Source organism: Perca fluviatilis, chromosome 3 (assembly GCF_010015445.1).
Source record: "Perca fluviatilis chromosome 3, GENO_Pfluv_1.0, whole genome shotgun sequence".
Classification (NCBI taxonomy): Eukaryota; Metazoa; Chordata; class Actinopteri; order Perciformes; family Percidae; genus Perca; species Perca fluviatilis.
The window spans coordinates 22,702,865-22,727,514 of NC_053114.1; the positions used below are offsets into that span (position 1 = coordinate 22,702,865).

General features: G+C 40.9%; 2 protein-coding genes across 2 annotated transcripts in view; both read left to right on the forward strand.

Annotated features, from left to right (window-relative positions):
• Window positions 1-9,070, forward strand: part of acsf3 (acyl-CoA synthetase family member 3) — a 42,031-nt gene extending 32,961 nt beyond the window's left edge. The window contains exons 8-10 of the mRNA XM_039795601.1: window positions 4,316-4,450; window positions 5,758-5,869; window positions 7,934-9,070. Of these exons, the coding sequence (XP_039651535.1) occupies window positions 4,316-4,450; window positions 5,758-5,869; window positions 7,934-8,048 (362 nt within the window). The 3' untranslated portion in view covers window positions 8,049-9,070. The remainder of the gene's footprint in view (window positions 1-4,315; window positions 4,451-5,757; window positions 5,870-7,933) is intronic.
• Window positions 9,071-10,435: 1,365 nt separating this feature from the next.
• The window catches only part of cdh15 (cadherin 15, type 1, M-cadherin (myotubule)), a 38,642-nt gene continuing 24,427 nt past the window's right edge, over window positions 10,436-24,650 (forward strand). The window contains exon 1 of the mRNA XM_039795992.1: window positions 10,436-10,777. The gene's annotated coding sequence lies outside the window, so the exon portion shown is untranslated. The remainder of the gene's footprint in view (window positions 10,778-24,650) is intronic.

Below are 24,650 nucleotides of genomic sequence, written 5' to 3' on the forward strand. Positions count from 1 at the left end.
ATGTAATATGCTAATGATAATATGGTTTACCATTATCAATGTCAAGAATGACACCAATGTCGACTTCTTTGAGTAACCGAAAAGATGTCAGCAGGCATGAAGGTCAATTACCAGAGTTCTGCTAAAATATTAAACGGTCACACTGCAGCAGAAATTCCTCTTAAGGCAATTTTGTGTTACTCTGAAAAATTGCTGTAGCTGGAAAAAAATAACTGTTAACACACTTCTCTGCACAATTAATGGTTCAAAATAATTTAGTCTTCATGTTAAGAAATTTTAATTATTCTGTAACAGAATGAAGTTTTCTGCCGAGCCATGTCATTTTCTTGTTTTTTAAAAAACATGATGGAAGTTTTCTCTGCCCTCCATCCTCCAGTTAAAGTCTTGATCTGTTTTTCTTTCTTTCTTTTTTCCACACTGTGTGCCTTCACTTTCTTTAATGCCTCAGAATGAGATGAAAGCCCAGTGCAATTAGGCTTCTTATCGTTTTAATTAAGAAAGCCATTCGGCCATATCTGCCTCCGACGCCATAACACATAATGGCAGAGAGTCTCTGATGCCTGAAGTAGTGTTTGTGTGCGTGCGTGTGTGCGTGCGTGCATGCGTGTGTACATACAGTGCATATATGTGTACAAGCTTGTGTGTAAGTGAACTTCCTAGTAACACAGTTCCCTACAATCTCTCTCCCGCTCTTCTTTCCTCTTTTATCAGTCTGTGTTCCCCAATCACTATTCCCACTTGTGCCTCTCTCCAAACATGCTGTTCTTTCCCTTGTTATTTCCTCCTCCTCAAAGAGACAAGGTCAAAGAGTCCTGTATAAATACTTCAAACTCAATTCAAGTATGTTGAGTGTTTCCTTTCAACCCCTTTGTCAAACATTGCCTCATTAATGCTGTTTTCTCCCTCCACGCTTAAACATTTGCAGCCAAATGGACGAATTTGATGGTATTTTTATTAGTTTCACCACACAGTCAGGACACAACAGCTTATCAATGTGCATGTAAACTGCTCTTTTCCACATTTCTATTTGCATAAGATGAGAGAGCTACATAGCTGTAACCAAATTATTCCTACACTTTATTTTCTTTTTTCCCTTCATCCAAAAGATAAGGAGAATAGGGGAAACTGTAACTACCCTGTTAGTGGTGTTAACACCCAACCAAGCTCCTCTACTCCCTCCCTCTGCTCTCTCCCTCCATCCTCCCTCCCCTCCCCTGTTACCCTGGCCTATCAGTGCGGAGCAGTGGTCTGTGAAGAAATTCCCAATATCTAAATTTACACACTGTATCAATCTTGTTTAATAGACTGGAAAGCTTATAGCCGCCGTGGCAAGCCGGCAGAGAGGGCAGCGGTGATAAATTGTCGGTGTGCAGGCGACAGCCGCCCGTGATGTATAATGAAATATTTATGATTTATCCCAGCTAATAAACTGAAATGAAGTGCGTGATGTATGGGAACAGATGGGCCCTCTATTGATGCTGAAGCGGAGAGGCATAGGGGGACGAAGAGACAGGGAAGATAGGTGGAGAGAAGGAAACAGGAGATGAGGGGATGAGAGATTCTCCAGAGGTAGTGAGAAAAAAATGGAGGGCAAGGATGGAACAATACAAAAATAAAAATAAAAACATAGTTGTGTGTGTCTGGCAGACACTGAAAAAGTGGACAAAAATGTGAGATGGATAGAGAGATACAGGGTTAGAGTAGAGAACAAATGAGATTAAATGATGAAGTAGAGGACAGAGAGAAGATGGCAGTAAAAACAGACCACCATCAAAATATAATCCTTCTCCTAAAATGTTTTATCTTGTTGATGCGAGGTGAGGCAGGGTCTGTCCTTTTCTGTTATTGTTTCCATATTTCAGATGTAGACTGTTTTCCTGCTGTAGGGTCTGCAAATACTCACAGCTTAACCTGGTGGAACCCAGGATTTTAGAAATGCTGAGGGAATGAGTCCAAAGTCTCCCAGTGCAACCCCACCCTTCCTTCAAAAAAGGAATAGTTCAACATTTTGGGAAATACACTAGTTAGATGAGGAGATTGATACTGCAGTAAATAAGTGTATTACGCAAAATGTCGAACTATTACTTTCATGACTAACCAAAACAGTTTTGTTATAAATTTTCTTAGTATTTCATTATCAGTGGTATTGTTAAGTATTTCTAGTATTTGATTGAATTTTCTTTCATTCATTCATTATAATTTCTGTAAATGTCATCTCCTTGCACTGTGGTCTTAATGTTTCTCCATAATGCCAGGTATTTAATCCTGGTGGAAAAATAATAAATCTTGTATGTCTGAAGAGGTTCTATAACCAAAATATTGTGTCAAATTAAATTAAAAGATTTTAGTGTACACTTTTCTTTTTTTTTGCCTTACTGAGTAAAAAAATGGTCATATGTAAGAATAAACTCACTGGGCCCTATCTTGCACCCTGCACAGTGCGGCGCAGCGCAAAGCCAGACGCAAGTGTCTTTGCTAGTTTAAGAGTGACGCAGTTGTCAATTTCCCATCCAGCGCCCGCACCGTTTAAATAACAAATGCACCTGCGCCCATCTTTGCGCCCATGGGCGTGCTGGTCTTACAGGGAGGTACGTTCAGGTGAATTCTTGGCGTATTGCTATATCGAGGCAACGGGAAGTGATCGCGCCATTGACCAACAAAATCCTGGTCTAAAGCCAGTAGCGCAGCATTTCATTATTATTTTAACAGCAAATTAGTAAAATGCGCCTAGGCTTATCCACAGCGCGCATACTATGCTTGTTACACACACACAAACACAGGGAAGCACAGCAGCACACAAACATGCAAAAGATTACAAATAAAAATATTACGGTGCAAATCCGCCATCATAATAGCAATGCGCCAAGGTACAAACGCGCCTGGCTTTTAAAGGGAATGGGAGATGACACTCTGATTAGTTTATTGCATGTTACGCCCAAAACACACCTATGAATAAATGAAGAAACTAAGTACAACCGTTTTGAACCATCCACCCGGCGCACAGACCCTTTTTTCCGCCTTAAACTAGCAAAAGTGGATGTGGACATGCCCTAAATGTACCTGCTCTTCTCGCTGTGCACTTAGATTGTTAAAATAGGGCCCGCTCTGTATATTTGTGTGTAATGTGGAATGTAAACTCCTTAATAAATTGCCCTTAGTTGTAATATAGCTACAGCCGCGGCCCCTATCACTCTACTTTGTTGAGCTCTCAGTCCCTCTGTATTCAACCCTCCAACCTTAACTACAGCGTATCTCTCACACACACACACACACACACATCCATTCCGTCCTCGGTCGCAGCTGTGGACGAACCACCTGTAATAATCCAAAAGGACACCTTCCTGTTCTTGCTTTTCCTCTCTCCTTTCCTTCTCTCCTCTGTCCATTTTTCTCCTCCTCCGTCTCTCTTCACTCATCCATACTGACCTATTTCCTGTGCTCGTCATCCCCCGGCCCAGCTGAGCCGCTCATCCCACATACTGTACTCCTCCTCCCCCACACCTGTCTGGGGAACAGGTGTGGATGTGTGACTGTCTGGAGGATGATGTGGGGGGGATCTTCAACACTCATCCATCCACTGCACTCTGACTTTCCCTCTGTGTCACACACACATGCATGCATGCTTACAGACACACACACACCTTGTATTCAACCAAGTTTCCTTACCCTACATTCCTTAAATCTAGTCATAAAGGTGATATGAATGTCACACATTAAACTAAGAACATAGAGCAGACAATGTGAAGACGTAAATAGTGAAAGTAGTAAAATAGTAAATAATGTACGCCTATTGCACATTGTAACGTAATGTGCAGGTGCGTAGCAGCATGAGTGGATGAAATTGTTTATTGTTTTTTTCTTATTTAATTTGCAAATTGCTTGGGGGGAAAAAAAACTGTCCCTGAATCTACAGGTGCATGTTTTGGCTGCCCTATCTCCCAGAGGGCAATAGTTGATGTCATCAAAGGTGATGACAAGGGTGGCAAGAGTCTGTGTTGCATTTCCTCCTGAAGTCCAGTATCAATTCCTTGGTTTCGTGGTGTTCAGTGCCAGGTTATTTACTGAATACCACCCATATGCTTCAAGTAATGAAAGAGAATACAATAATGAGGGTAAAATGCTAAGAAGCTGCTTATCATGCTGACATCAGCATTTAGCTCAAAGCACCATTGTGTCTAGGTACAGCCTCACAGAGCCGCTAGCATGGCCGCAGACTCTTAAGTCTTGTTTAAAAATACAAAATAAGTTTACAATTTATTTTCAATCAATCTATCACTTTTCTAACCTGCTCATGAACAACCAAAATGTCTTTTAGGTGACACCGCGGTCTATAAAGACGGTGTGTATTGGATTAAGGGCCGCAGCAGTGTTGACATCATCAAGAGTGGTGGCTACAAGATCAGTGCACTCGAGGTGGAGCGTCACCTACTGGCTCATCCAGAAATCATAGGTAAGAGTGCTGTACAGGTTTAGTTTGTAGGTAGGACAGGAATGCATTTGTCTTTGCTCTGTAGCACATTGAGTTAACGTTGAAGTGTCAAGGAATTTGAGGGCATTCATATACTCACATCAATATTAAGTGAACACTTGTCGGACTTAATTTAATACAGTTTTTAATGACTAAACAGTGGAATGTTCTTGACTATGGAGGAAATATTTATTCATAATTCAAATTGAAAGTCCAAAGAGAAATTGAAAGTCCAAAGAGAAAACAAAGCGAGATCAAATAAAAAATATTATTTTATTTTTTTTAATTTTCCATTTGGCTTTTGAATTTAATATTTGGCTTTTGAATTTCAATTTAACATTGGCTTTTAATTTTCATTTAATATTTGGCTTTTGAATTTCAATTTAACATTGGCTTTTAATTTTCATTTAATATTTGGCTTTTGAATTTCAATTTAACATTGGCTTTTAATTTTCATTTAATATTTGGCTTTTGAATTTTCAATTTAACATTAACATAATTTTCTATCATTTGAAACAAGAGGCCAAGCCTAGTGGTGAAGCTGCAGACAGATGCTCAACAGTGTGCTCCTCAGCAGTCTGCTCCCCCTGCTGCTCATAAGGTGCCTCTGCACCCCTTTCGTTTCAGACCCTCCCACCAGCCTTTGGGCCACGCCTCCTCATTTACATTGACATGTGTCAAGTCCAAACGAAAAGGCAATGTTAAATGGAAATTCAAAAGCCAAATATTAAATCCAAATGAAAATCCAATGTTAAATTGAAATTCAAAAGCCAAATATTAAATGAAAATTAAAAGCCAATGTTAAATTGAAATTCAAAAGCCAAATATTAAATGAAAATTAAAAGCCAATGTTAAATTGAAATTCAAAGGCCAAATATTAAATTCAAAAGCCAAATGGAAAATTAAAAAAAACCAATATTTTTAATTTGATCTCGCTTTGTTTTCTCTTTGGACTTTCAATTTCTCTTTGGACTTTCAATTTGAATTATGAATAAATATTTCCTCCATACTTGACTGTCCCCTAAAATTCATAACCTATCTAGAAAAAGGACAACAATTCCTACACTGTTCATCTGATGGGAATGTAAACACCCTCTACTTAAAGATAAGTCAGCACTTTTAACCCAAGTCATTGTTCCGTTTTAAAACCAACCGTGCTGAAGTACAGAACCAATACAACAATAAATGGGGCAGTGTCCTAATACTTAAACACTGCACTGCAAGATGATATAAATTGAGTAGTTGAAACTTAATAACTTGTCTGCCTTGTGTGATTTTTATCCTTGCAGATGTGGCTGTGATAGGGGCCCCAGATGCCACTTGGGGTCAGAAAGTCACCGCAGTGGTGCAGCTGAAGAAAGGGCAGAGTATGACCCTGCCAGAGTTGAAGACCTGGGCAAGGTACTGTGACTCAGTTAGATAATATTTTTCGTAGTAGACACTGCCTGTTGGTTAGCTCTCATTAAAAACACAACTCCTTCATTAATTCTGGTAAAAAGGTGTAAGTTTGCCCAGCAAAAAAGTTGAACCTGCCTCAACTTTTGCAGCACCGCAAGTTCACATTGCTGGTCCAAGTAGAGTTTATAATTACTTAGTAAAATTCGTTCTCAGAGTATTATAAACCTTGCTTCAGCATGTGGTCTCCAACCCGTACCACTAGTGGAGACTGTGACCTGAATAACAATCCACCATCCTGAATTCAACAAAACACAAAAAGAGTACCATATTCCATTAAAACAAAGGAGTGCTGACCCTGTTTGGTTAAATCTTATTACACTGATTCAAAAAGACAATTTCCACAACTCTTTGTCAGTCTTTTAGTAAATAGGCTCCTATTGCAGACTCTGCCGTTCAGCACACACATCCCCAGTGACCGGCCCCGGAGTCCTCAGATCAATAGGAAGGGATGTGAGAGAAAGAGAGGCCAGAGATGGACTAATGAGGGGCGCTGAAGGAAAGACAGGAGATGAAAAAGAGGAAGATGTGGAGGAAGTGAACAAATGATTGTTATGGAGGGCTTTGTCTTATGTGCTAACAGTTGTTTTTTTTCTGCCCTTTTCTAAATGTCAGTAGAGTTTATTTTGTCTAACGCACATAGTTGGTGGAGACATGCAGCCCTAAACTTTAGAGTGACTGAAGGCGCAAACACTCCTCTTGTTTATTTATTTTCCTTCTCTTTTACTCACCCTCTACATAGAATTTTGTCTAATTCATCGCTACTTTCCCACCATCTGTTTTTGTCTTCTATACTATTTTTCTACCACCCACCACTATCATTTATTCACATCTCTGAATTGTGTGTGTGTGTGTGTGTGTGTGTGTGTGTGTGTGTGTGTGTGTGTGTGTGTGTGTGTGTGTGTGTGTGAGTGACACAGCAGTGGGCCTCATATGGTGTGGGGGTTTTAGATCCTACTGCTGTGGCCTGCTGGTCCAGCATGGTGGATTACTACTGCTGCTTGTGACCCAGGTTAACATACACTTGCGCACACACACACACACGCACATGCACACACACACACACACACTCTTACCCACACAGTGTTTACAGCCATGGGTGCTGCCAGCAGACAGGCAATGCCAGCACACAGCCTACTGCTGAGGCCACGGTGTAGGGGAGAGAGAGAGGGAGATAAAAGGAGACATAAACAAGTAGATGGATGCTCACTCTTCAGTGCCCTGGCTTCAGCTGTCAGTCTGAATCTCTATCACACCCTCTGCGCCCCACACTGCCTTAAACAAACACACACACACACACACACACCAACACACTGCGCTGGAGAAATTGGTGACACGAGCAAGCCCCATTACAGAGATGTGTACGTATGCACATATACTCACTCACACTATACTCACTGAGTCAGAGAGACGGAGACATCTGCTGAAAGGAGTTGTTTGATGGCAGCAGTATGAGTCATTATGCTCGCTCGCACCACAAGCACGCACACAGGAACACACACAAATGCACACACACTCAGGCACAAACAAACAAACAAACTAGGTTAGAAGATAATAGAAAAGCTCCAGGCTTCAAGACTTGACGTAACACCCGTGCACTCAAAACCGAAAAAAATAAAACACTTTTAATTATCCCAGCCTTCTGTTTTTCCTTTCATTATTATTATTATTTTTTGGGGGTTTTGTTTCATCTCACAGCGATTATATTGTTTTGTATGAAGGGAATTGTCTGTGTCTGGAAGGCGAATTGGGGATATTAGGGAGGAGAGCTGCAGAGTGTATGAAGGACATTTCTTTTCTTATCTAGACTACTCTGCCACAGGGCTAGTCTTTGTTTTGCAATTGTTTTTTTCTTTTTTTTCCATTGTTGCATATGTGTGCGTGTGCATATTCCCATCCATATGTGCACATTGATCAGGGTTGTGTGTTTTTTTGTGCATGCCTGTCTGTGTTTATCTTCCTTTTGGCAGTAAACAGTCTTCACTGTATTAACGTCAGTGTTTATTGCAGGGAGCACATGGTGCCCTACACCATCCCCACAGGCCTGGTGCTGGTGGAGGAGATGCCAAGGAATCAGATGGGTAAGGTCAACAAGAAGGACCTCCTGCGACACTTCTTCCCATGACTGGACCCCCTCGATATGTATGACAACGTACAGTTTCCTGGTTAAAGAACTTCAGATGTCCTGGCTGTCCCCATCTGGTCCTTAGATCAGATAAACTTCACAGACAAATGTACAGAGGAAATACAAATTAACGGAAAATGACTTAACCTCTGACTTAATCACAACTATGAGCGCTGCAACAAAAGTAATTCTATTACATTGAATGCCAATTATGCCAAGCATTGTTAGCCAGTTACGGTGTAAGAGAGGTCTGGAAATCGTTACTTGATATGTAATTTATTGAGGCAAAATGAACAAGAGGACACAAAATGTGTGTCCAAATTGCAACTGAGTTTAAGAAAAAGTCAAAATTATTTGAAGTTGCATTAATAAAAAAGTGCTTAGAATTTAAACTAACCAACATGGATGTGACAGACATATCATTTCTAAGACACTGTCAAGTACACTGTTAATTGGTATGCAACCTAATATGACCCACTTTTTTAGGGTTTGCAGTTGTAGTAGTGTCCCAGTTCCATAATACAATACTGTTATATTTTAATTATGATTATGAATTATAAGCAGATTTAGAGTATTTACTTTTGTATGTTCAAACTGGAAACATGACAAAAGTAAGTATGCTCAAAAACTTTATTTTTAACTGGCTTTTGGTGCAGTTTGTTGATTTCTTGAATATTAACTGCAAAAACAGTGTACTATAAAGATTAATATATAGTACAAAAATACTTAAACACAGCGATACCTATTGGTGAAAGTGATTTGAGCACTCATACATACTGGTATCTGATATTTTGTTTGTGAAAATTGTGTGATCAAAGAATACAATATTACTTTTGGTGGTCGAGTGGTGGTGTCTAGAATCATGGTTAATTACACCTGCACTAAACAAAATAACAATGTGGCGATCAGTGAGAAAACACTGTTAATATGAGGTCCTTGGCATTGTACACACACTGGTACACTTGAAATAACATAATGTTTATCTGAAAATTAAAAAGTTTTATAAAATACTTTTGCATGAAGCAGTGTTGTCACGCTCGTTTTTTGTGTGTGTGTGCGTGCGTGCGTGCGTGCGTGCGTGCGTGCGTGCGTGCGTGCATGCATGCAGCTGTGGTTACACAGGTGTGAAGAGAGTCTGATGGCGGATTCTCTAGCAAGGCACAACACCACAGCTGGATGCCTCACACTCCATCTGACTAACCCTCTCGCTCTGCTCGCTCTTCTCACCTCTCATCCTTTCTCATCTCCATTTCTCCAATACTTCACCTCTTCTGTCTTCATCACAAGTCAAAACAGATTGCAGCAGCACCGGGATCAACGTGCCAGAATAGGCAGAGAATGCGTGAAGAGTTGAAGAAAAAGGCACGGAGGGTTGAAAAAAACATAAATCAGGACAGTCAGAGAAATTGGAGCCTAAACAAGAGCTGGCTCGAGGAAGTTAAAAGAAGACAGAAATGTAGATGTAGAAGAAAGTCCGTAGGGTTTTGAACAAGTGACGTGCAGAGGATTCAGAGATACAGAAGAAAGGCACTAAAATTCAGTTGAGCTAAAAAGTCGTGATGAACAGTAATAGAACTGAAGATGGAAAGAAACACAAGGGCAACCCCCAGCCAATACAAACTCCTGTCTACACACACATACACACATATACACACTTGTCCGCCCACAGTCACCAGAGACCTGATTAAGAGAGCAAAGCTATCGATCTGTGGGCTGGCAGGCTAGGATGGATGAGCAGGCAGGGCTACAAGAGCACTAGAGGACAGCTTCAGTGCCCCCAAACCCCCCCACCTAACCACCCACGCCAAAACTGGGAGTTGGCCAGGGCCACGGGCAGGAAGGCTGAGGCTGCCACGTCGAGGCTGCAGCTAGCAGCAGAGGGTCAAAATCCAAACTGAAGAGCTGGTGTGCAGTAATAGATACACTCTACTGTAGGTGTGAGTGTTCAGGGGGGCACTCAGGACGGGTTCCAGTGCCTCCCTGGTGCACAAAAGGGGAGGGGAAGCTGGTGGATATTCCCTGGACTCAAGCTTGATGGAGTACTTGTGCCCTTGAACTACATCCACCTCCCTCTCTCAAACACACACACACATTCAAACACTCCCTGCCTGTTTGCTGGAGCGTGGTGGAAGAGGTTGTCTGCAGATGGCTGCTTATTGGGCCCCAGGGTCCTGGAAGGGGGGTTATAGGGGACACCGGTGAGGTTGTTTATGTGTTCGAGACACATGGAGAGATTGGGTAGAATGGCAGAGGTTTAAAAGAACCAGGTGATGTTACAAAAAAAAGATGACGGGAGAGTTTATATTGTCGTGTTGTTTAGTTGTCTTTTTAGTTTGTCACAGTTTTTTTTTTATTTTTTATTTTTTTTTATGTAAGCCTGCCTGCAAGATCATATTTATTTATTTTCTAGACTACTTTAGCTTCCTGTTCAGACGATGGACACATTAGGTTATAACAGGAGCCAGCTGGCATCACAAGCCAACAAAGGATTGAAACAATATTACATTTCAAAGTGAGATTTTTTATTACATCGAGCACACTGATTGAATGCCAGCTCATTCAATCATTGATTCATTTTCTCTATCCGCTTTTCAGAAACCTATCCCAGCACAGTCCTGGCTGAAGGCAGACAGAAAAGCTTGACAGTTTGCAACTTCGTCACAGGGCTGACAGAGATCAATGGGGAGTCAATTAAGTCGTTATAAGTGAAACAAAGGACACAGGGACAGGTATGTATGAACTATCTGTCTACATGGAAATGTTCTAAGCAAAAGTTACAAAGTGCTTCGGAATAAAAGCAATTAAAGAGCAACTGAACACCAGCTGATCTTCAGAGGTTTATCCTCCCGGGTGTGTCAGTACGCCGTGTCATCACCATTGGCTGTTGTTACAGGTGTAACAGAACCCTTCTGACCACACCCAGCAGTGATGCTGCTGAAATAGTTTGACATTTAAGGGAAGAGTTATTTGCATGTGGTGATTATCTTCTCATCTAACGCTCAGCAATAAAGCAAAAATGTATATTTCCTAAAATGAGGAACTATTCGAGCATTGTATACAGGGATGCACCGAATCCAGGATTCGGCCGAATATTGGGATTTTTGGTTCGTTTTCTGCCGAAACTTAGAATTTTTCCCCACCAAACAGAACCCTACGCTTGCACTACGCGTGCTACGCTGGTCGACATAATGACGCCACCGTTGATTACGAGAAGGTGTTTACATACTGTAGGTGGACCGTTCAATGCAGTAGGCTGTTTGAAAGTGAAAATGGAACTCATGAGCAGAAAAAGTGTTGTTTGGCAGTACTTTCAGTCAAAAGAAGGTGATTCAAGTCGAGCTACATGTTCAATTTGCAATGCCGATTTGTCTCGTGGTGGCAAGGACCCTAAACAATAGGCTACACAACATCGCCGCTGTTAAAACATTTGCATATTTGCGTCCGAAAGAATACGAGTTGTGCATGAAGGAATCTACAGACAGCAGCCAAAATGCAGCAAATTCAGGTACGGCAACAGAAGGACTTCATTAGTGTGTTTACTGTGTTAATGGGCTGAGGATGGGAGAAGGATTCGGTATTCAGTTTCAGATTCGGCACAATCTTAACCAGTGGATTCGGTATTTGGCCGAACCCCAAAAATCTGTATTCGACACATCCATAATTATATATAAACTATTTTAAGCAAAATCATTGGTTACGAAGAGCAAGGGAGTTTAAGTGAATTTTTTTTTTTATATTATTTGAATCATTTCATCTAAAAATTAGTAGTAAACAGACAGGGGGAAACCGAATATGTGAATACAGTATGTTCCTTTGAAGCTCATCCACTGTCACTCTGACTCCACAGAGGTCTCAGTCTGCCCGTCATTCTGCTGTGAACATGAAAGCTGTCCATCATGAATGATTCTGGAGCAGAAAGAAGTTCCTCCCTCTTCTCTTTGAACACTGACTGCATAATAAACAGGTCAGACTGAAGTAATGAGCCACAGAAACACAGTAGCCTCTGAATTCGTGGCAGAGAACTTAGACACTGCTGCTCTGTTGTACATTGCAGTCACAAACCGAAAATCAGGCTACAATTATACAGTCAAACATTCGCATGTGTACACTTTTGACAATCATAAAAGGCTTTCGGGCCTGTAGCTACTTGATCAACATGACAGGCTTTGTGGATGTAAATGGGCAGAGGGAGGAGTGATGGGAGGATGACAGGCAAGGCTCTTCAGCCCCAGGGACACCCTGAGTATACAGTACACAAGCATACAAACACACATCAGTGAATTCAGAACCCCACCAGGTCTGTGTGGGTGCGTAACCGATGCTTGTAGTGGCAGGTTGTTGTTTACATGGAGCTCATGTTTATTCTAAAGCTACTTACACCTCACTGGCTCAGCCTCAGGCTTCGTTCCTGTGAAACTCCCGCTGACTCGCTCTCTGTTTTCTCTTTGCCTTTTTCTCTGTTGACCTCTTTCTGTCCCTATTGCTCTTTCTTTTTTTTTTCTTTCTTTTCCTGTCTGTCCTTTACTACACTCTGTTAATTATGTTTGTCTCACTTTCTGTGATGTTCCACAACATGTTTTTTAAATGAAAGTGATGACGAATTGAGCTAGCCTCCATATTTAATCCGCTGCACCACTTTGGTGTCCAGTTTTACTCAATTTACTAAATTACTGTACTTAAGTACAACTTAAATGTACTTTACTTAAGTATTTCCCTTTTATGTAACATTATTCGTCCACATTTCAGAGGGAGATATTGTACTTTTTACTCCACTGCATTAATCCGGCAGTTACATGTTCATTTTCAGATGAACATTTTACATAGAAAACATATGTTCTCCTTAGTACATACGATGCACTGTGATAAATTAACCTACCCGACAGTATATGTAGTGGTAATCAGCTCACAAAATACAGCATAAATGTTAATACAACAATAATAGTCTTGCATTGCCAGACCTATCTCCACATCGCTGTGTCAGCTCTGCAGTATGGTCTAGCTACACCGTCTATCTACCGATAGCCGAGATATCGAGAGGGAAGGAACATCCGGCGCGTTTCTCACAGCTTTATTCCAGCAGTGTACATCGGTTGAGCCAGACTACAGTAATAATGATCCAAAGGTATGTTAATATAACACTAAAATTATTACTTTTTCCACCACTGTCTGTGTCTTTGCACTTGAGCACAGCTTAAAAAAAACTTTTGGGGGAAAAAAATGCGCAATCAATAGTGCATTATCATGTTCTAGCTCTCATAACTCGGCCCACTCAACAATGGAGAGAGACAAGGTCATGAGAGAATAAATAGCAGGCAGACTAGCTAATGATCTATCATCCTGGACAAGCGGCTGCACCCGAGAGCGGGCTGGCTGACAAGATCATTAATAAAAGCTGCTGGGAGAGTGATCGATCGGCTTGATGGATGATCAGAGCTACAAATACTATAAAACACCTGGATGTCAAGCCTCGTCTCTTTGAAGAGAGGGGGGGGGGCCTAAAAAGAATCCAGAGCCCAACAGGGAGTCGTCAGAGGGGATCAAACCCTGACGCTCAACCTCTGTACTGTGCTGGAAAATGAATCCAGCGCTGCAGCTGTGTGTATGATTTTGTGCGTAGCTGTGCCGAATATCGCTGTATTTGACGCAGTAAATGTTGTGTTGTAGTCCACAAAGGCCCAGTGTGAGAGCATCAGTGTAATTTGAGGTAGATCAGGGAGTCAGCAGGTGTCGGGCTGTACAGCCTTCTGCAGCAGTCCACCATGGTGTAATGGGAGGTATTTATTATTGACGTGCTCCCCTCACACCATTACTGAGCTCTGTGGTGGTAATCTGTGTCTCTACTATGCATCTCCACTCCCTCCTTCATCTCTACTCGTTCTCCCTGCTCTATCTGTAGTATCTGCCAGTGTGTTACAGTGTCTCTTTTGTCATCTACACCCACACACACACCCACACACACCTTACTCAGCAGTTCATCTCGATTCCTAATCTTTTCAGTGAGAGAGAGAATGAGTTCAGAAGGAGTGTAGTCTCCTCGCATGGCTGCGTGTATCAATATCTGTACATTGATCTGGCCTCGCCTCTCCTCCTCCATTCGTTCAGATATAGATTGGTTTTCCCAGCAGGTATCTGTGCCTAGAATCTGACTGATGGGCAGAGAGCGTAAGGGAGGGTGTATTGAACCAGGGTGTCCCACATGCCACTAGAGTGTGTTAGACCGCTAAGCAAAAAGCACTGGCAGTAGAAAAGGGTGGAGCGAGGTTACGCTTTATACAAGTCTAACAGACACTGTCCAAGAGGAGTGACACTTATCAGTTTCTGAATTGATGCAGTCGCAAAGATAAAGGTGTGTAGGGCTGCAACTCTCATTTTCATTATCACTTTTAGATTCATCGATTAATCATTTAGTCTATAAAATGTCAGAAAATAGTGAAAGATGCATGCATCACAATTTACCAAAGTCAAAGCCAACTTCTTCATGTTGTTTGTTTTGTTTTTCCAAATATGTTTAATCTACAATGTTATAACACAGGAAAGTAGCACATCCTCACTTTTGAGAAGCTAGAACCAGATAAGGTGGGACAGTTTTGCTTGATATATGATTTTATCAAAATTTTCTTTTGATCAATTAATTGACTAATTGTTTTAGCACTAAAGGTGTGTAAACAGGATGTGGGTTGGGGTTTTTAACCCCTTCTTCCAAACATTGCTACAGTACATACCTCAGGTCTTAAGAGAGCCTAAGTAACACAAATTAAGCTACAAATGAAATAAGCATTGCTTTAAACTTTTCAGAAGTTTATATATATATATATAATAGATGCCAACAAATGTCATTTTCAAAATGTATTGATATCTTTCAACATAACCTTCAGTGTTTTTTGTTTATATACATTTTGCATTGTATTACAGATAACCTTCTGTATTCACTGTGTAAGTGACGTACCAAACACAAATTAGTCAGCACAGAAGTCACAAATCACAGTCACAAAAAAAGATATTCTTACTTACTTTTTTACTTTTATTACATAAGATTTTTAGAGAAAAAAATAAATAAAATATATGTATGCATAATTCTTGTATTTGAGGGTCTCTCGAGACTCCAGGTATACATTAAAGGGTAAGGAACAAACAAATGAATTTATAATAAGTATTGGATCACTGTACTTGTGTCTACTGTTAATACATGAAAACATTAACTTAATGGATGAACAGTACAGTATATAAAAGGGCCATGATTTGAGTTTAGGTTGTTTGTGTGCATGTGTAAGGGGAAAGGAGATGTTTTATGTGTGAATGCATTTTGTCTGTATGTGTCTGTGCTGTTACCATCAGTGCCTGACCATAAATCAGAGGCCCTCAGGCCGTGGGATTGCCCAGCTTGTGGCTCCATGTGTAATTACAAAGCTGACATTTAAACAGCAGCAGCCATATTTCATTCTCGCCAGCGCCTGGACGCAGAGTGGTCTATAGATGGAGTAAAAGTTTTCAAAAAAACAAAAAAAAGACAGGAAAAAAATCAATAAGAGATAGAATGCATTCTAATGCCTTGTTAATGGACCCACATATTAATTATTCAACGGTGGCCATTTTGTCTGCTCATTAAAGTGGCAGCTGAGAGGAGAAATGTTCAGCATTACTCTGCCCTGCTCGGCTCGGGCAGCGTTATTACCACATTCTCCGATTGTGCTGCTCATACTCTCATAACACTGATTTGGATCTGTTGGTTCTATTTTTCACGCACATCCATACTGTATCTGTATCACTCTGCCTGGTAGGCTGCTTCTATAAGAGATGTTATCTCTATCACATATAAGTGATTTTTTTAAAAGGTAAAATGCAATGTAATGTCTTCTGTAATTGAATTGAATTATTTCACCTCAGTCATGTCATTCATTTTTAGTTAAGGACAGTTTATTACATTCTACTCATTGTGGTTGTAACAACACTGCTGTCACCCGTAATCATTGCAGCTTTGACTTTTTCTTAAGTGGAAAAAACCTGCCCTCTTAAGTTTTCTTCACATCTCTGTGACATGGATGTATTATATTGTCACGTAATCTTTTACATTTCAAATCTGAAAAGTGCAACTTCACACACGTTTACCATGTCCAGAAACCATTTTGGGAAATGTTGGAAATCATTTTGTGCACTGAAGTAGAGGTAGATGAGGCAGACTGAGGCAAACATAAAAACGGCTATTTACATCACCAGACAAAACCAGCTCTGTGCCATGTCTCAAACCCGTTACTTTTATATACACATTTTTCTATTTTATTTCTATTCTATTCTAACAGGGTTGCATGTTTGTATACAGGCAAGTTGATCTTAACATACTGTAAACATGTTGATGTTAATAACTAGTTAATATAGTAGATAATCAATCTGGACCTAGACCTTAAAACTTTATTAAATAAAGTGATGAAAGATTTGTTTCTATTAGGGCTGGGCTCGTGATATGAGACTAGATATCGTCTTAGATTTTGGATATCGTGATATGACATAAGTGTTGTCTCTTACTGGTTTTAAAGGCTGCATTAGAGTAAAGTGATGTACTTTTCTGAACTGTCCAGACTGATCTAGCTGTTCTATTATTTGCCTTTTCCCCACTTAGACGTTATGTCCACATTACTGATGATTATTAATCTAAAATCTAAGTGTGAAGATATTTTGTTAAAGCACCAATTGTCAACCCTAGAATATCGATATCGAGGTATTTGGTAAAAAATATTGTTATATCTGATTTTCTCCATATCGCCCAGCCCTAGTTTCTATTCCAAATAATGTGTTTTTCAAGAAAAATCTTCTTTATTATCATTATATTGAATGACATGATCTGTGGTATTCAATATATTGACAATTACTGATTCAGAAGCTGTACTGCAAACAAGATGAATTATCTTTGGCTCCTCTTGACAGTATTGAGTGCAATTTTACAGGGAAATGTAATGCTTTTAAAATGATGTAACCATATTTTTGCAGCGATCATGTATTATTATGGTATTGAAAAAGGCTTTAATCCAGGAGGGGCCAGCAGTGTTGAGGATGAGTTTGAAGGCTGCTATTGGCAGGGTGAGCCAGTAGTTAGGATATGTGTATGTGAGGTGGGAGCTATGAGACAGGGGAAAAAATTAAAATTCCTCTTTGGCCTGCTGTCAACCTGCGTCTGCCGACTGCTCAGAGGAGCTGCTGCGTGACGGGATTCCTAATGACACTGCAGCAGCCATTGCCACAAATTGCTTTGACTTGATTTATTTCTCCTTTTACAACCCCCACTCACCTCCTCTACCACCCAGCCACCCACTGCTGTTCCTCCTTTTCCTCCCAACATCACCATGCAACCATTCAGTTTCTCTCTCTCTCTCTCTCTCTCTCTCTCTCTCTCTCTCTCTCTCTCTCTCTCTCTCTCCCTCTGTCTTTGTGCACACATATACTCCACATGGGGTACCATCTCCTCTTCTGCACCATGCCAGTGGCACGGAACATCTGTCTCTAGGTCCCCCTGCCACACAGTGTTAGAGTCAGGGTAGGTCGCTGACTCGACTGGCCAGTCTGGAAAGGCCTGTGGGCAGAGCAGGGCAGGACTGGCTCACATATGAGGGCGTCCAGGCGGAAACTTGTCCCCAGGTCCATCCTGCTTTGCCTGCCTCGTGTGTGTGTTTGTGTGTGTGTGTGTGTGTGTGTGTGTGTGTGTGTGTGTGCGTGCATGCGTGTGTGCGTGCGTGCGTGGAGATTTTGCAAGCATAGAAAATGATTTGGTAAGTCAGAGGGCACCAAGGCATCAAAAACAACTAAAGGCTGCTTCCATGTGTCCTCTCGCTCTGTGTGTCTTTTGCTGTTTGACTTTTTGAAATATGTGTGTTTGCCGCACACACACCTGCATGTGTGTTTCTCATTCTTGCAGCAGTGTATAACTAGCAGCGAAGCATCCCTGTGCTCAGCCACTGTTTGGCCAGTTTTAATCTCCTTACATTTAGACTGTTTAAATAGTCTCAGTTCAGTTAAGTTCCTATTTACCTAACCAAAGTGGAATGCTATCAGAGGCAGCAGGCAGTAGTCTGCCAGTCACACAGCAGATAGCTCCTTCATGCAGCGACAGCTCAGATAAGGGGGACTGGGGGAAAGTACTGTTTAATCAAACATTGGAGGGAATAGGTAATGAGCACAGGGAGCCTGGACTGGGTTGTACCAGCTATAAATCCAAGTATGTAAAGTCCTTCTTAAGTTCTTGGTAACTACTAGCTAGCTGCAAACTAGTGATTTAGTAAATTGGGTTGCACCTTTAAAGGGAAGTCTTAGCTGTAAATTGAAGCCCTGTCCAGTCAACAGTAATCAACTCTGTAAACAGGAAGTTACTGCCACATCACAAGCTATAACATGTAAGATATATTAAACGTAACTCCTTTGTAAATGTATGACCTTGTTTTATTTATATATAATATGTGTGATTCAGATTTAGCACTATTAATGCAGTTTAGATTCAGAGGGAAATATCTGTTTATGCTAACCTGAACAATTAGCTTACGCTAATTATTTTGTCCCAGTTAACATCATTATTATACAGCATTTTGATTATGTGTCTCATCAGTCATATTTCAAAGGCCTATTATTATTATAATTTTTACTCTGAACTGGTCATACACAGTATTAGCAAGCAAATGTCAGCATTGTCAGTTGGTTCAGTTAGTTGTTTCGATATCTGTAACTGTCGTTCTCTTTCCATATCCATCCATCTTTTTCCATGCCCTTTTCAGGAGGTGGGGGTATTTATCATCTTTACACCTGGAGATTTGAGGGCCATGCATTGGCCTGATAGATGGGCTAGCCACTGATGTGCAACCACCTCAGGAGACACAAACCAGACAGCTATTTAGTAGCTGAACAAGACACATTGCTTTTCTTTTATTGTTTTCAAACTGCAAGTGCGTGTGCGCGTGTGTGTTCGCGTGCGCTTGTGCATGGTGTTGGGACAGGGAGGTTTAAGAGGAGGAGGAAGGAAAGAGAGGAAGAAAAAAAAACTGGCTGTCCAGAAAAATGCAGCAACTGTGCACAAGATGGGCCATTATCCATCTACAGTGTATCACTATGTTGTTGACAAATCAATGGCTCTGACAGTGATGGCTCTGTGTTACAGCAAACATAAAGCACTCAGACAGTCTGCCTGACTGCTATGGAGACTGCTGCAAGGGAGCAGTCGGGGCAAGGGTACTCATAGCCAGGAGGTGTGTGTGTGTGTGTGTGTGTGTGTGTGTGTGTGTGTGTGTGTGTGTGTGTGTGTGTGTGTGTGTGTGTGTGTGTGTGTGTGTGTGTGTGTGTGTGTGTGTGTGTGTGTGTGTGTGTGTGTGTGTGTGTGTGTGTGTGTGTGTGTGTGTGTGTGTGTGGTATTGTAGATATGATTTGGTGTGTGTGTGACAGGGAAAGTTTTCATTGAGCACATTTGTGTTTTCTGTGCTTGTGTGCAGGTGTGAAAATGTAGATGCACAGGGGTTGCTCATGAAAGTGTCATGCCATTGATCACATTTTATGAATTATACATATTATTTCTAAGGCTAAATATTATCATTTATTAGTAATACCTCTCAGTCATTATTTTTAAGTTTCTAAAAGCCCTGAGGGCAGCACAGCACTCTAATTCTTTAACACAAAATACACTTTTCACAGGCAGTCTGCAGAGGCTTTAATGTGAGACTTGACCTGCTCCTTGTTAAAGCTGCTCTGCATTAATATCCTGCAGACTAGAAATCTTCAGACAGGGTTGTAACTCGGCTTAATAAGGAACCACAACTGCCGCCTGTAGCTGAACGTGCTACAGAACTATAATCCATTCATGCAGACATACTGTACAGTACATGGGATTTATGGTTTACATGCAACATGCATGCAGAAACGCGGAGGCAGTGTGCTCCAGTGGGTGCGTATAGAGATATCATATTTGTGTAGAAACTGGGAGTCGGAGATGGGGGGGGGGGGAGGGGATGGGATGTAATGAGTTAGCCAAGACTTGCATTGTAAATCCTAAGAAAGGAGGAGGGGGTCATCTGAGTTTGATTGACAGATAGTGTCAAAGCCCCCTGTGGCAAGTGCCAGGGGCAAGTCACTGGGGCGAGAGCACCGTTACCCATACAGATATAAACGCTTGACTGCTGTCTTTGGCATATGGGCTTCTCATTACTCAGAACACACAAACCCAAGGGTTTTCATCTAGAGTAAAAAAAAAATGGGATTATCCCACAGGGACAGTTCACATTGACGAGCAGAGAAACTGTAAAAAATGAAAATCTGCCAGTTTTTTTTAAATCTGTTGTCCCTGTTCAGATGTTAAAAGCCTCCACAGAAACTAAATATATTATTCAAAGCTAAAAACAATTCTCAGCTACATTAAAAAAACACAGAAATAAATGGCATGCAATTTTTTTTTTTATTATTAAAACAAGCATACCTTTGTGTTACATGTTAAACACCACCTTTGAATAGAAAAAAGACACAAAAAAGCAAGAAATGATCAGTGGAAAAACAAACACTGCAGACTGGATTGCACTGTATCTCAAAGTATTTTAGATTCATAATAACATTGTAAAAGTAATGTTTTTAAAATATTGCTTCAACTAAATTGCAAAAAAAGTAGTAGTATTTAGCCAACCTGATAGATTTTGTTTTTATTTGTCCAGGTTTTAAATTTTTCAAATGGAATTTTGTTTGTGTTTAAAGCAATGACAAATATGTCACTGAGCTAAGCATCTAATGTTCTGAAAAATAAATAGAGAAGATCGCTGAACAACACTTACTGGTGTATTTCCAACATTCTTGAAGACTATTCTAACAATCTGGATGAAAAAAAAAACCTCAAGTTGCAAACAAAATATGAATGCCTTGTTTTGTATGACAATATACAATATTGAAAAGAACAATGTATATATCCAGTATATATATATATTTTATATATATATATATATATATATATATATATATATATATATATATATATATATATATATATACACATTGTTCTTTTCAATATTGTTTACTGATAACATTTTTAATTTTGGTTCATGTTATTGTTCAAATTGAACAAGGAGGCTAGAATCCTAATTTGGATTAGGAAAAAGAGGCGAAACCTTTATCATCATTAGAATCAGAAACAGGTTTATTGAGTGGTGCCTTGGTATATCATGAAGCAGATGGGATATTTTGCCATCCAGATTATTTGAAGAGTCTTTGAGGATTTTTGAAATACCTTCAAAACAAAGGTAAATGTTGATTAACAACCTAATGGGTTGTTCAGAGATCGAAAATCCGATCAGCTCTCTGACTCAAATGTAATACATCATAACCGGCACAAGCTGAGGCTAAGCAGCATCTATGAATAAACATGGACACTGATACTGGAATGAAATGCTGCTGTTCAGTTTTTCTGTAGTAGTTTTTTAACATTGTGAGCACCAGGAACCAGTACACCAGTACACCCTGTAGTGAAGTGCCCCCTCCACCCTTCAGCACTGGGAGGTCAAAGCTCAGGGTCAGCTGCAGAAAAGCATCGCTGCTGAGTACAAACTCTCTGAAGGACAGCCCCCATACTCAAAAAGCCACCCTGCTGCCTAAATTAAAGATGTTACAAAATCTTGTTTGATGTTAAATGAACACAAAGCGGCAGGGGGACAAAATCATGCCAGAAGTAAAAGCCCTGTGAGTGTAATTCTCGACTCAACGAAGCGCTGCCTCTGATGTTATCCGTGTACAGAGACAGAGAGGAGAGCAGCAGGGAGAGAGGACAGGGGGAGCTGGAGGGGTTAAAAGGGAACAACGTCAGCACACACAGGCAAGAAGACAAGTGTCGACAGCGACAGAAAAAAGACGGAGGCTGCCCATGTGCCTATGTCTCCTCCACCCCACCCCCCCTACAGCCCCTGCCCCCACCCCCCTCCACCGCAGACAAGCATATGTGAGCTGACAACATGACATTGCCAGTGAAGAGAGGGAGGGACAGAGAGAGAGAGCAAGAGGGAGGACCAGGAGCCCTGGTAGCCTTGACATCCCAGACTCTGACAGCTGATAGAGGCAGATTAGGCTCACGCATGCACACGACTGTCAACCACCTCCCACCCCACACCCAACCCCATCCACCCCTCACCTCAATTCTATCCCCCCATCCAAAACGCCATTGAGAGGCCTCCCTCCACTCTTCTCTATCCCTATTTCCAGAGAAAGTGAGCATTACAAGCTCAGCACTGAGTGGATGATGTTATACGGGTGGACTTGCATCACACAGAACTTTGTGAATTTGTACTGATGCAACGTTTATGCTTTTGCTTAGCCAGCTATGACCCTGCCCTATCACTAGCCAACGTCTAACAACCGAATCAAGATGCAAGTCAGAAACAACAACGTCGAGACCTGACTACTGCAAGTTCACGCAAGGCATCTGCCTATTACCGTGCACAGCAGATATCCATTACCGTAATGTCTGTAATCCCCATGACTCAGGTGCCCTCACACAGCCCAGACGCCTCCTGTGGGGTTAGCTAGATACTGTATATGTACACACTTAGCTGATGGATTAGCTTTGAATGTACACTAGGGTTGTTGAAAATAATCATTGCATCGATGCATCGCAATGCTGACCTAGGCGATTCTGCATCGATGCAGTTACAGATCATAATCGATTATTGCCTACGGTCGCTGCTTTTTTTGTTTTTGCCTTTTGTCTGTTGTCTGCTGTGTTCAGACTCCGCTACATTCAGGAAGTGTATTTTTTAAGAGCAGATACAATAAAAAGAGGAGTTCATGTATATATATATATATATATATATATATATATATATATATATATATCTGACTGGTTGAATTTGTTGATGAAAACCATGTGTAGCAATATACGGTATAATAGTATTGAGGAGGTGACGCATCGTGATATCGAATTGATTTGAACCGTTGACAGGAAAATCGTAATCAAATCGAATCGTGAGACCAGTGAAGAGTCACACCCCTAATGTACACATAACTTCCCTCTGCATCAAGGGCTTATTTGCACTAGTTTCTTATCTCACTGTGAATAATAGGGTCCATTTTGTCTGGTTGTAAATTATTGTTTTTGGGGGTGTGTGTGTGTGTGTGTGTGTGTGTGTGTGTGTGTGTGTGTGTGTGTGTGTGTGTGTGTGTGTGTGTGTGTGTGTGTGTGTGTGTGTGTGTGTGTGTGTGTGTGTGTGTGTGTGTCTGTGTGTGTGTTGCTTGTGTATTTCTGTGTAAGAAACAGAAAGGTCACATTTTACTCTTACTGTATGACAGTTAAGAGGGAAAGAAAGTGTGTGTGTGTGTGTGTGTGTGTGTGTGTGTGTGTGTGTGTGTGTGTGTGTGTGTGTGTGTGTGTGTGTGTGTGTGTGTGTGTGTGTGTGTGTGTGTGTGTGTGTGTGTGTGTGTGTGTGTACCAAGGCAGACAGACATCCACCCTGGGACAGTATGTCATCGATTTAACTGCAGGAAGAGGCCTATTATCTCCAGCCATGGTTCAAGCGGGGGAGTCAAGTGTGTCATATGTGTTGGCTCTAATTGGCAACCCACCCTGGTGGAGGCTGACTGGGGTGAAGGCAGAGCTGCAGTAACCCAACCACCTCACACACTCACCTCTGGAAATGTTATATTGTGCTGTTCGCGGCTTTTGAGTTGCTGTTGTTTTTCTGCACTGACAGAGAAGTTACAAATTTGTGAGCTGAATGCAAATACATGTTCAGAGACATTATACAGAACAATTGGATTAGCTGACTATAATGGAAGAGACCACTATCATCATTGTTCTATGTGTACGGCGTATAGCGGTGCATGTTGCAAGGCTTTTGCGTCTATGATGTTTTGATTAGCAAACTGCACTTTGCTGTCTCCGTGTTGCATTGTGAGTCAATGGCTGTTGTTTATCTGCTTAATAGTGTGCCCTCCATCCTCAGACTCTAATCAGACAAACCCTCAAGTCTCAGAAGTTTCCTGTCTCTCCTCCTGAGCTGAATGTATACATGGTCTAACATTGCCCTCTGCAGGTGTATAAAGTCAAAACATTTGCTGCAAAAAGTAGAAAATACTGCCATCCAAAAAGACACATACGAAATATGCACACAAAAGTCTAACTGACAAACTGATGCACAGATGGAACAAAGGTGTCTTATTCAGTCTCCCGTGTCCTACATGTATACTGAGATAGATATGAGCAACTTTATTTAAATTTTTTTGTTTTGTTTGTTATTTTTTCCATCTAAATAATAATGATGCATCATTTGCTGTAAGTAATTTAATACAAAGATGAGATTTGATAGGATATAAGTGTATTTCAAAAGGGATTAATGCACAAAAACAACAGAACTGTATTTTAAGGTGTGAAGAGTAGTCTTTCAACAAATTTGCAACCTTTTGCAAAAATGCAACTTTGGCAAATGTTTTGGCAGCCGATCGGTACCTCACACTAATGATGGCAGTTTCACTTCTACATTATACATGCAGAAATGATATTAGTGCTTTGCAATGCACTTCAAAGGGTGTTAGAGCTTTGGCCTAATTAGCCACTTACTTGGAGGCTGCATGTAATACTTTGTTGGCATTGGAATTGACTTCCTGTCTAGG